Raw genomic sequence first — 13917 nt, 5'->3', positions numbered from 1 at the left:
GCACACAATTCCTCACCTCTCTCCTTTCACACAGTGATACCTAACCCGCCGGCTAAAGACAAAAAAAATCGCTTCCCCTGGAGCGGAAATCAGATTTCGATATCTGACTACCAGAATTTAATCACCACTCCATTCATCTGTTCCCGTATATCAAAAAAACTTGGAATTAAGTTTAGCCTGATTGGATTATTGCTTCAGGAAAAGGAAGTAATTTCCAAGTCAAACAAGAGTCACGCCCACAAACAAGCCTGGACTCAAATGCCATATGAAATCTTTCAAATACTTTTAGCGTTTGCTTTAGCCTGCCTGGAGTGCCAGGTGGGCAGGGTTTGTTCTTCTACAGCAATTCTATTGGTTCTATTGTGGTTCTTGTTGTTCTTTCGCCAGGTCAAAGGGGAGGGTCTGTATTTTGGCTCGTGTTTGTCAGTCTCTTATCTTCCTTCCGAATCCCGACTCAATGTTTGGATTGCATGTTTTGAATGTTCTGGTAATTTTCACTAACTAAGGCATCAATCAAGAGAGACTTTGCCTCTGGTGCCGTCAGTTAGTGGAGAGGGAGAAGTGGAGAGAGGATGTGTCCCAAATGGCACCCTATTCCCTATATAGTGCACTACTTTTGACCAGTGCCCTATGGTAAATGGGGAATAGTGTGCCATTTAAGACAGACTGTCTGTTGGTGCCAGGAATGACTGTGGTGAAAGTGTCCAGGGGTGTTAGTGACTGTGCTCAAATGAAGTGTTTTTGCCTCGTAGCCTAGCAATGGGGAGGGCTGAAAGTAGGTGTACTGAAAGTTCTCTGTGTGACACTACTTGACCTGGCTTGTGCTAAGAAGGGCTTCCCAGGCCAGTGAAAACGATGTTGCTGAGCAAAGGCAGGTCTGACTTGCATTTCAATGGGAATGCCTTCCAATGATCTCCATTTAGTCAAACAGACTATCAAGACAACACACAGTGCACAACTATAGTATTGTGATAGAGGTGGTTTGGAATGAGACATGAGATTTACCCAAGACGTCTAGGCTTTAGGATCATTCATTCAGGTAAAGCGCTGGAGACGAACCCTGGTTGGTCACGTGTGTAACTTCGGGAGCAGGATTAAATGACTAATTATTTCTGCATTACGTTTGTGTTTGCATTAGGAAGGGATTTGTTCAGTAAGAAGCATGCTAACTCTAGTGTTGGTGTTAACACTTGTTGCTAACACGAGGTGTTTGGGCAATGCAAAGTACACAATGCAGTGGGTGTTTTTGTGATATTGGGGGTAATTTGGACTTTTCCCCAATTTGTCATGAAAATGCGCTGACGGGGGAAATGTTTTTTTATGTGTGGCTTGATTGTACCATTTTATGTGGTAAAAGTGCGTTATTGGTTTCGAATTGCACTTGGAACTGGTGTTCCTTGGTTTACAGAGATATTAACCATTTGTCTCTTTGTTTTACAGATTGGTGCCATAGGAGAGGTGTTTTTAACCAAACCAAGCTGCTGGGAGGTCAAGGGGTGACATGCCTCTGTAACACATTGTTGGAAACAAATGGTGAGGGAAAATTTTTCTGATTCATTAATCTAGGTATAAGATGTAGTTTATCAGTATATTTGGTGGCTTGTTTTGTTCATAAATGTATAGTTTACCATTAGTGACTTGAAGTTAAATGACGTGAATATTCATGTTTCTCATATCTATATACTGTATGTTATCTATCTAGGTTGTAAAGTGTGTGTGAATCCCTTGCTTTCTCTCCTGGGTTGCCAGATTGGTTGCCATGGCTCCGGGGAAGGTGCGACGTGGTTTCTCTGTCCCGGTGATAGCCCCAGTACTGTTGCTGCTGCTAGCTGCTGGCTGGCCCTCCTATGGCCTGGCCTGGGCCTCCTCCCCCTACCCCACCTTTACCCGCAACGACACCCTCTTTGAGCACATGACCCTGCACCCGGACCCTGTGGTGGGACGTGTCTACGTGGGGGCGCAGGACCGCCTCTTCCAGCTGGACCGCCACCTGACCGCCGAGCTCCAGTTCGACACCGGACCCGTGACGGACAGCCGTGAGTGCCTGCCACCCGTCACCGAGGGCAACTGCCCACAGGCGCGGCCCACCAGCAATCACAACAAGCTCCTGCTGGTGGACCCCTACTCTATGGAACTGATCACATGTGGCAGCATCAACCAGGGCATCTGCCAGAAGCGGAGTTTAGACTCTGTGGGTACAGTGCTGTTCTCAGCCGAGCGGCCTGTGGACACGCAGTACGTGGCAGCCAACCACCCCAACGTGAGCACGGTGGGCCTGGTGGTGCGCTCCCGCCCTGACCGCCAGCCCGTGCTCTTTGTGGGTCGCGGCTACACCAGCAGCCACCCACCTATCTCCACGCGCAACCTAGCCCAGGAGCCCATCTTTTCCTACGAAGAAACTGCAAAGCTATCGGTGGCGGGCCGCCTCTCGGAGTACGACCACCACTTCGTGGCCTCCTTTGCCCAGCGCCAGCACGTCTACTTCCTTTTCTACCGGCGTGACCTTAAGTCCCAGTCGCGCGAGTACCGTACCTACGTGTCGCGCATCTGCCTGGATGACCAGGCCTACTACTCGTACGTGGAAGTTCCTCTGGCCTGTCGCTCGGCGGCCGGTAAGAGCTACAACCTGCTCCAGGCTGTCCGCCTTGGTCTACCACCCAGGGGCAGTGGGGGCGAAGCTGGGCAAGCCGAGGTGCTCCTGGGGGTGTTCTCCACCCATCGGCCCAGTGAGGACTCGGCTCTCTGCATGTTTAACCTGGACGATCTGGACCACAGGATCAACTCCACCAGGGACCTGTGCTACACACAGTTCGGTCGTGCCGAGGGAGGGGGGGAGGCGGCCTACATCGAGTACGAAGTCAAATCCAACTGCGCCAACCTGCCGTCGGTGAGTAGATTGACTTGCCAGGTCCTTATTTTATTCAGTCCTGGGTTCAAATTGTGTTTGAAATCTTTCTAAATCTTTTAGCGTTTGCTTTAACCTGTCTGAAGTGCCAGATGGACAGGGTTTGCCGTTTTGCGACTATTCTATTAGTTCCAATCGAGCCTCGGTGAAGTATTGGAAATGATTTAGAATAGTATTTGAACACTGCTTGCCTAATTTTAGCACTTTAGTTTACAATCCTTTTATTGCTGCTATTTAGGCTACCTAGTATGAGGAGGTCATGAGGCAACAGTGGGTACCTTCCAGTGCTTGCTTCTAAAAATCTAACATTTTGTAACTATTTGGAGGCCAAATGGTAAGCAGCCTGATCCTTGTTTTATCGTCTGCTCCTGCTTTATGTATTTGTCCTGTTCACCTGGACAGGACAAATTATTAGGAAATTACATGGCATGCAATTGATACATAAAGCTACTTAAATCTAGTGGTAGAATTAGACTATTATGAAGTGATGATAATATACCATGTATGCTGTCACCATCTTAAGTTACCAGGCAAATAGGGGACTGTAAATTAGTGGAACTGCGTTTAATCTACATATACCGATAAAGATGTTGTTTCTTACCAAGTCAGAATGTCTTTAGGATTTACTGTAATTCTACTACTAGATTGGTTGCTTCCAGGGTCATTCAGCTTCTGCGACGTGACCTCCATGTTAGAAATTCAATGAAATTGAATTTGATATTTTAGTACGGACAAATGTAATCCTTCTATTTGTGGAATTAAATTAGATGACTTTCTCGTAATGACCCCGTTGTGTGTGTGTGTGTGTGTGTACGACTACCGCTCCGACTTCAGTGGGTGGGCACTGAGCCACAGTGTATTTAATGATACACCCCATAGAGGACACAGAAGAGGTCTTAACCTCTGACCCCTGAATGCTGTTTACCTTCCGATGGGGTCGGGGAACATTAGTTTGGTGGGGCTGTGTCCCAAATGGCACCCTATTCCCTATTTATTGCACTGTTTTTGACCAGAGCCCTATGGGCCCTTCCAAAAGTAGTGCACTACAAAGGGAATAGGGTGCCATTTAGGACACAGTAGGATAATGTAATAGGATTGTAAGGGGGGGAATCGATCGTAACATTAGCCTTAGTGAGAGGGCCACATTTAACCAGGACTGACAAGGATGGATGAAGTCACCCACCGCTGAGACCGGAACGAGGGAGATTGCAACAGGGAAGCAGACGGGACAGGGAGGAAGAGAGAGGAAATGAGGAGAAACGTGTGTGTGTGAGAGAGACGGAGTGGGTGTGTGAGAGGGAGGCCTAAACATCACCACCACAGGTAACTTCCACAAAGCTGTGAACGATCTGAGACAAGGCAAGAAGGGCATTCTATGCCATCAAAAGGAACATTAACTTCAACATACCAATTAGGATCTGGCTAAAAATACTTGAATCAGTTATAGAACCCATTGCCCTTTATGGTTGTAAATACAACCCATATTTATGCTAATTTATTTTCCTTTTGGGACTTTAACCATTTGTACATTTGTTACAACACTGTATATATACATAATATGACATTTGTATTGTCTTTATTCTTTTGGAACTGTGTGTAATGTTTACTGTTCATTTTTATTGTTTATTTCACTTTTGTTTATTATCTACTTCACTTGCTTTGGCAATGTTAACATATGTTTCCCATGCCAATAAAGCCACTTGAATTTAATTGGGAGGGAGATAGATAGATGGATGGATAGAAGGATGGAGTGGGTGTGTGAGAGGGAGGGAGATGGATGGATAGATGGCTGGATGGATAGATGGCTGGATGGATAGATGGATGGATGGGTGTGTGAGAGGGAGGGAGGGAGATAAATGGAGTGGGTGTGTGAGAGGGCGGGAGGGTGTGTGTGTGAGAGGGAGGGAGATGGATGGCTGGATGGATAGATGGATGGATGGGTGTGTGAGAGGGAGATAAATGGAGTGGGTGTGTGAGAGGGCGGGAGATGGATGGATGGATGGATAGAAGGATGGATGGATAGAAGGATGGGTATGTGAGAGGGAGATAAATGGAGTGGGTGTGTGAGAGGGAGGGAGGGAGATAAATGGAGTGGGTGTGTGAGAGGGAGGGAGGGAGGGAGGGTGTGTGTGTGTGTGTGTGTGTGTGTGTGTGAGGGAGGGAGATAGATAGAGGGGTGTGTGTGTGTGTGTGTGTGTGTGTGTGTGTGTGTGTGTGTGTGTGTGTGTGTGTGGGAGGGAGATGGATAGAGGGGGTGTGTGTGTGAGAGGGAGGAAGATGGAGGGATGGGAGATGTGCTAATGCTAGGCTAGCTCTAGTTCCGTGAACATAAACTCTGTTACAAATAGTAACAATACACCAACACCACATAAAACCATCAACACACATACCTATCAACAGTGTTGGATCCCAATGTTTATTACTTGACCCCTATTGTTTTTGTTGCAGGAACTCATAAGCTGGTAATATTTATCATAATGAAGTTGATAAATTGCACCTACTTTAATAAATTGTGTCCATACATCTCTAAATTAAATCAATTTTCTAATTATTTCCCTCTTGAACTATAGAACACCCTGGATGCCTACCCATGTGGTTCAGACCACACCCCCAGTCCAATGGCCAGCCGGGTGGCTGTGGAAGCCGAGCCCATATTGGACAGCCCAACCGCCCGTCTCACCGCTGTGGCCGTCAGCGTGAGGGCGGGACATACAATCGCCTTCCTGGGGGATTCCAAGGGAAACCTGCGCAAGGTAGAGACAATCGCGATGATAAAACTAATGGAGCGATTTATATTGAGTGTACAAAACATTAAGGACACCTGCTCATTCCATGATGTAGACTGACCAGGTGAATCCAGGTGAAAGCTGTGATCGCTTATGGATGTCACCTATTAAATCCACTTCAATCAGTGTAGGTGAAGGTGAGGAGACAGGTTAAAGAAGGATTTTTATGCCTTGAGAAAATTGAGACATGGATTGTGATGTGTGCCATTCAGAGGGTGAATGGGCAAGACAAAAAATGTAAGCGCCTTTGAACGGGGTATGGTAGTAGGTGCCAGGCGCACTGGTTTGTGTCAAGAACTGCAAAGCTGCTGTGTTTTTCACGGTCAACAGTTTCCTGTGTGTATTAAGAATGGTCCACCACCCAAAGGACAATAAGCCAACTTGACACAACTGTAGGAAGCATTGGAGTCAAAATGGGCCAGCATCCCTGTGGAACGCTTTCGACACCTTGTAGAGTCCATGTCCAGACGAATTGAGGCTGTTTTGAGGGCAAATGGGGGAGCAACTCAATATTAGGAAGGTGTCCTCAATATGTTGTACACCTTCAAAACAGGACCTGGCTGGACATGTTCTCTGCTGGTTGTTTCTGTGTCTTGTATGTTATACAGTACATTTTGTATACGGTACATTTCAGTACATTCCATTGCATTAAGTGAGCCTTTGATCAGCCCTGAATAACCTCAGCCCCTACGTAGACCTAGACAGATATTCACAGAAAACTAGCCAGACAGACAAACAAGTACATATGCAAGAGATCAGACATTTTACCCTTCCATAGTAGCGCAGACTGAAGTCAACATTCCAGAAATAATAGCTAGAGCAAACCGGACCAACTGGACCAGGTAACTAACTAATGCATCTGCTTTTCCCTGCATGTGCCAGATAACACTTGTACTGTTATGGACAATGAGAAATCTGCTCTTTCTCTCTTTTCTTTGGCTGTTCTTATATATTTTTTTCACCGCTTGCTTTCTTTCTTTTTTGTCCTGTTTCGTAAGACGTATTACTGTATTGTTTGTAAACCACAACAGAGAAAGGCAGCGTTGGTCCAACATCAACCAGTGCACTGATAGAAGGGCAGCGTAGACTGACACTATTATTAATCATACACACTAGGAGGGATATTCCTACATCCACTGTACCAGCCTCAGATATAGACAACACCTTGTACCAGCCTCAGATATAGACGACACCCTGTACCGTCCTGCGATGTAGACGACACCCTGTACCGTCCTCCGATGTAGACGACACCCTGTACCGTCCTGCGATGTAGACGACACCCTGTACCGTCCTCCGATGTAGACGACACCCTGTACCGTCCTCCGATGTAGACGACACCCTGTACCGTCCTCCGATGTAGACGACACCCTGTACCGTCCTCCGATGTAGACGACACCCTGTACCGTCCTGCGATGTAGACGACACCCTGTACCGTCCTGCGATGTAGACGACACCCTGTACCGTCCTCCGATGTAGACGACACCCTGTACCGTCCTGCGATGTAGACGACACCCTGTACCGTCCTCTGATGTAGACGACACCCTGTACCGTCCTCCGATGTAGACGACACCCTGTACCGTCCTGCGATGTAGACGACACCCTGTACCGTCCTCTGATGTAGACGACACCCTGTACCGTCCTCCGATGTAGACGACACCCTGTACCGTCCTGCGATGTAGACGACACCCTGTACCGTCCTGCGATGTAGACGACACCCTGTACCGTCCTCCGATGTAGACGACACCCTGTACCGGCCTCCGATGTAGACGACACCCTGTACCGTCCTCCGATGTAGACGACACCCTGTACCGGCCTCCGATGTAGACGACACCCTGTACCGTCCTCTGATGTAGACGACACCCTGTACCGTCCTGCGATGTAGACGACACCCTGTACCGTCCTCCGATGTAGACGACACTCTGTACCGTCCTCCGATGTAGACGACACCCTGTACCGGCCTCCGATGTAGACGACACCCTGTACCGGCCTCCGATGTAGACGACACCCTGTACCGGCCTCCGATGTAGACGACACCCTGTACCGGCCTCCGATGTAGACGACACCCTGTACCGTCCTCCGATGTAGACGACACCCTGTACTGGCCTCCGATGTAGACGACACCCTGTACCGGCCTCCGATGTAGACGACACCCTGTACCGTCCTCCGATGTAGACGACACCCTGTACCGGCCTCCGATGTAGACGACACCCTGTACCGGCCTCCGATGTAGACGACACCCTGTACCGGCCTCCGATGTAGACGACACCCTGTACCGGCCTCCGATGTAGACGACACCCTGTACCGGCCTCCGATGTAGACGACACCCTGTACCGACCTCCGATGTAGACGACACCCTGTACCGGCCTCCGATGTAGACGACACCCTGTACCGGCCTCTGATGTAGACGACACCCTGTGTAAATAAGAGAGGTGGAAAAGAGGGGGATAACACACCTTTGGGTTAACATAACATGGTAGTGCTAAACATAGAGGGCTTGGGTTAACATAACATGGTAGTGCTAAACATAGAGGGCTTGGGTTAACATAACATGGTAGTGATACATACAGAGGCCTTGGGTTAACATAACATGGTAGTGATACATACAGAGGCCTTGGGTTAACATAACATGGTAGTGATACATACAGAGGCCTTGGGTTAACATAACATGGTAGTGATACATACAGAGGCCTTGGGTTAACATAACATGGGAGTGACACATACAGAGGCCTTGGGTTAACATAACATGGGAGTGACACATACAGAGGCCTTGGGTTAACATAACATGGTAGTGACACATACAGAGGCCTTGGGTTAACATAACATGGGAGTGACACATACAGAGGCCTTGGGTTAACATAACATGGTAGTGATACATACAGAGGCCTTGGGTTAACATAACATGGGAGTGACACATACAGAGGCCTTGGGTTAACATAACATGGGAGTGACACATACAGAGGCCTTGGGTTAACATAACATGGTAGTGACACATACAGAGGCCTTGGGTTAACATAACATGGGAGTGACACATACAGAGGCCTTGGGTTAACATAACATGGTAGTGCTACATACAGAGGCCTTGGGTTAACATAACATGGTAGTGACACATACAGAGGCCTTGGGTTAACATAACATGGTAGTGATACATACAGAGGCCTTGGGTTAACATAACATGGTAGTGCTAAACATAGAGGGCTTGGGAAAATACAAAAACAACCCACTTCAAATATGGTCTTGAAATGCATTAGTGCCAAGGGTTGAGTTTATATCACCCAGACATGGGAATTTGAGTGGGTGATGTGGCGGGGGCTCATAGGGGACATCTCAGTAGTTTAAATCCATCCAGTCCGTTCAACTGTCAGCGAAGACAAGGACGCCGTATCAGAGTATTTAGGCATAGCGAGTTCTTAGTAACAGCGAGTTCTCTCACTCCCAGACTCTCACTGGGAGTAGTGACTAGCGCTAACAATTTGCACTTTGTTTCATTTTTGTCAATGGCTGCATTGCGGTTGTGACTGGGGTGGAGCAGAGCAGGGAGCACAATGACACCCTTTAACAATATTTTTACACACTGACCACATAACAACACCACTGGCCAATGGGGCCATTCTTCATGATGTCTGGCTAACTAGGACTCCATGACTCAGGGTTTTGTGTTTGAGTCTCACACAGTGTGTGTTCAGGGCACAGTCATCACTGACTGGCAAATAGATGGCAAAGACAGCAGAGTTCTAAATAGAATGCCCTATTCTCTTTCCATAGACTATCATGCATGCATACATACATATGCATACACACACATACGTATGCACGCATACACACATACACACATACACGCACACATACACACATACACACATGCATACACACTACCGAATTGTGTGAATGTCACGGTCACCAGATGCGTGTATGATGACTCTGTCACTCATTGTTGCTACTGTCCTCCTTACTGTAGTCCCAGACTATATACAGTATGCCTCTGGGATGTAGCATATTACAGCACATGATCAGAGCTGGTTCAAATACTATTTCAATTACTAAGTATTGTTACGTAGATTCAAAAAATATATGTATTGGGATGTATTTGGGAATACACTTACAAAAAGTATTGGCATGTATTTGAAAATACTCAAATACATCGACAAGTGTATTTTTCATTAAAAAAATATCAAATACTCCCATGCATTTGAACCCTGGTCTGTTTGGTCCTAGGGGTATTTGAAATAATGTATTTGAAAATAGTTTCAAATAGTAAGCTATTAATAGGAAATTAATTAAATATTTTCTAATACTTTTAAATGAAGTAGTTTATTCGGCACCACATTATTTGAAAAAAAGAAAAAGAATGGAAATATTTTAAATAACAAATACCTAAATACCCATGTATTTGAACCAAGGTCTGCACATGACTGACACCTGCTAGGTGAATTAGCAGTGAAAGAGGTATTTAGTGCACATTTTGGTTTTTGATCTAGCACTACACAGTTTATTCAAATAACCAACTCATCAAGCTTTGATTATTTGAATGCATCATGGGTAAATACATTTATTTTTTTATTTTACAGGAACATGAAACTATACCAAAATATTTTGTGTTTTATTGAAATTAGTTAGAAAAACCTAACGTAAATTTGTAAAACGTAACCCGAGAATTTAATCCGAAGGCATTTCGGTAATGAGAATTTGGGGTGAAAATGTACACAATTCTGTGTAAAATAAGATACTTTCCCAAAAACTAGACATCTTAGTCTTCAGAATGATAGTTGATTTTTGCAGATGCATCATGGTTTTGTAACTGAATTTGCTGCGGACCTTTTAAAACTGGTTTCGTGAGAATCACCCAGCTGTTTTATTTTTTTTATTTTTTATTCCAGCGTTCGTCAAAGGCTTAGACTGTCCAGGCTCTTTATAACAGCCATTTAGCCCACACTAAAGAACTATTAGTCCCCTAACATGGTAACTCCACAGAACAGACAGGCCAGACGGGTTGCCAGACATGAAACATATTTTAAATTAGATTCTCCCTCTTCAAAGGGGAGAAAGCGTTGGGCTTCGACACATTGTATTGGACTTTCTTTTCATGGAATGCCAAGGCAAATCTCTGCGTATTTTGAAGAAATATACATACGGATTGAAATAATATTGCAACAGTTGCATGCGCGCACACGTGTAGGCACACTCACACACACACACACACACACACACACACACACACACACACACACACACACGGGCTGCAGGTAGCCTAGTGGTTAGTGCGTTGGACTAGTAACCGAAAGGTTGCAAGATTGAATCCCCGAGCTGACAAGGTAAAAATCTGTCCCCGTCATTGAAAATAAGAATTTGTTCTTAACTGTCTTGCCTAGTTAAATAAAGGTCAAATGAAAATAAAAAATAAACCCATATTGGAAAGAGAGAGTGAGGGAGATGACTGAGTGAACAACATCTAATTGCCACAAACTAATACTGTGTAGCCAGTTGACCTTCTCAAGACAAACATTTAGATTGGCATCCCAAATCATCCAAACAGAACCGTCCATCTTTCTATGCTTTCAGGACTGATGATGTTTTACCATTTAAACTCAAACACCAACGTAATTCTATGTAGCATGATTGTTGTTCCTAGTGGCTAAATTGAACTGACCATGCTATTTGTCTCCCTGGCTGGTGAATTCTAGAACTAGGAGTATGTTGAGTGGGTATTTGGGAAAACAAATTAAACAGATGTTTCTGATAAGGGATCATTTGTAGGTGTTGCAATTGAAACATTTTATATAACACACTCAAATAGAGTTTCTGATACATTTTTACAAATAGAATCTATAGATTCTATAATATTGTAGCGATCCTCGCTAATGATTGGGCTCCCAAGTGGCGCAGCGGTCTAAGGCACTGCGTCTCAGTGCTAGAGGCATCACTACAGACACCCTGGTTCGAATCGAGGCTGTATCACAACCGGCCGTGAGTGGGAGTCCCATAGGGTAGTGCACAATTTGGCCCAGTATGGTCTGGGTTTGGCCAGTGTAGGCCGTCATTGTAAATAAGAATTTGTTTTTAACTGACTTGCCTAGTTAAATAAAGGTTAAATAAAATTAAAATAATTATCCCACTTTACAATTCCCTAAAGTTGGCTAACCCTATTGGAGCAATGTGTGCATGTTTTCTTTTCATACGAGTGACCCTAGTTCTGTACTCCTTTATCTGTTTGCTTTAATGAAATGTACCTAATAGGTTTTTTAACTATTTGAATGTTTGTTTTCCAGGTGTTTCTGGGCCCTAACGGTGAGGTGGAGGAGTACGCCGTCATCTCCATCCAGGCCAACGCGGCCATCAGCTCTGACCTGCTCCTGGATCAGTCTGAGGAGCATCTTTTCATCATGACGTCCACCATGGTACAGTACACTAGCCTGGTCCTAGATCTGTTTGTTGGTGCTATCCTGCCAACTCCTCTGCTCATTGGCAGTTTGTCACACATGAATCCCACTTCTGACACCAACAGTACACTACCAACACAACAACTTTAATTTCTTCCCTTCACACCGGCACAGTGGTCAAGTCGTCCACGGCTCTATTGAGACCAGGTTCAGTTTATAGTAATGGCTCCATGCAAAGTCCTCATAGACTCTGCAACATTTTCACCACATTGCTTTATTTCTATCCAATCCTTTTATCTATCAGGTAAGTGGCAACAGTTTTGGGCAATAGTTCTGTGTCCGAAATGGGTCTCATTGTTTACCATGCGTTGCACATAATGACTGAATATTGCCTGTTGTTTTGTTGGGGCCATAGCTCCAGAAGAGGCCAGTGGCTGAGTGCCACGAACACCTGGACTGCCAAGCCTGTCTGTCTGCCCACGACCCCTACTGTGGATGGTGTGTCCTGGAGGGGAGGTAAGCCACTCACTCTGAGTAATCCAATGGATTAGCTAACTAATTACTTTTATTGTCAAGTCATATGTAATCAGTAACCAATTACATTTAGTAATCCGCCCAACCCTGGCCCTGGTTAAAGGGTCAACATATCAAACTAGAGCCAGAGGTTTCCCTGGTCAGTTGTGGCCTAGGAAAACTCAGGGCCCTAGATATTATGGCTGGGCACAACGCAGTCAGAGAAGGTGTTTGTGGTACCTCTCATGCTGGCGTATGTGAGAAATTATGTCAAATACAGTAGATAGTCGTAGGTATTGCTCATGTTTTAAGGCTAATGTACAATATGTAACTTTTTGGGCGACCTGACAAAATTCACATAGAAAAGTGAGTTATCGATTGTTTATTCTCATTAAAAGCACGTATAAGAAGCAGTAGGTCTGTTCTATGTGTGCTATTTCAATGCTTTCTGTTTTTTAAGTTTCGTTTTTGCGTCTTTAACTTTCGGTTTTGTACACCAGCTTCAAACAGCTGAAAATACAATATTGTTGGTTATGGAAAATATATTTCACAGCGGTTTAGATGGTAGAATGATTCTCTACACTATACATTGCATGTTTTGTCACATAAACTGAAATTAGGCAAACTATTAGAATTTTAACAACCAGGATATGGCAGAGCGATTTCTGCAAAGTGCATCTTTTAATTTTATTGAACTTTTATTTAAGTGGGCAATCGTTTGAGTAGTAGCTACAGTAGCCAAACCCAGGCTTTTCTCCATACACTCACAACTAAGCACATAAACAACATACTAGGAAGTAATTGGCCCAGCAACAACATACTAGGAAGTCATTGGCCCAGCAACAACATACTAGGAAGTCATTGGCCCAGCAACAACATACTAGGAAGTCATTGGCCCAGCAACAACATACTAGGAAGTCATTGGCCCAGCAACAACATACTAGGAAGTCATTGGCCCAGCAACAACATAGTAGGAAGTCATTGGCCCAGCAACAGCATACTAGGAAGTCATTGGCCCAGCAACAACATACTAGGAAGTCATTGGCCCAGCAACAACATACTAGGAAGTCATTGGCCCAGCAACAACATACTAGGAAGTCATTGGCCCGCAACAACATACTAGGAAGTCATTGGCCCAGCAACAACATACTAGGAAGTCATTGGCCCAGCAACAACATACTAGGAAGTCATTGGCCCAGCAACAACATACTAGGAAGTCATTGGCCCAGCAACAACATACTAGGAAGTCATTGGCCCAGCAACAACATACTAGGAAGTCATTGGCCCAGCAACAACATACTAGGAAGTCATTGGCCCAGCAACAACATACTAGGAAGTC

At 45.2% G+C, this 13917-nt stretch overlaps 1 protein-coding gene across 2 annotated transcripts in view; it reads left to right on the top strand.

Annotated features, from left to right (window-relative positions):
* LOC106583629 (plexin-B1) overlaps window positions 1-13917 on the top strand; it is a 265716-nt gene that overhangs the window by 170233 nt on the left and 81566 nt on the right. For both annotated transcript variants that reach the window (XM_014168018.2, XM_045705108.1), the window contains exons 3-7: window positions 1441-1533; window positions 1750-2887; window positions 5476-5658; window positions 11955-12083; window positions 12481-12581. In XM_014168018.2, the coding sequence (XP_014023493.1) occupies window positions 1760-2887; window positions 5476-5658; window positions 11955-12083; window positions 12481-12581 (1541 nt within the window). In that variant the 5' untranslated portion in view covers window positions 1441-1533; window positions 1750-1759. The remainder of the gene's footprint in view (window positions 1-1440; window positions 1534-1749; window positions 2888-5475; window positions 5659-11954; window positions 12084-12480; window positions 12582-13917) is intronic.

The sequence above is a fragment of the Salmo salar genome, chromosome ssa22 (genome assembly GCF_905237065.1).
Source record: "Salmo salar chromosome ssa22, Ssal_v3.1, whole genome shotgun sequence".
NCBI lineage: Eukaryota > Metazoa > Chordata > Actinopteri > Salmoniformes > Salmonidae > Salmo > Salmo salar.
The sequence above is the reverse complement of the archived record's forward strand: the minus strand, read 5'-3'. Positions and strand labels throughout refer to the sequence as shown.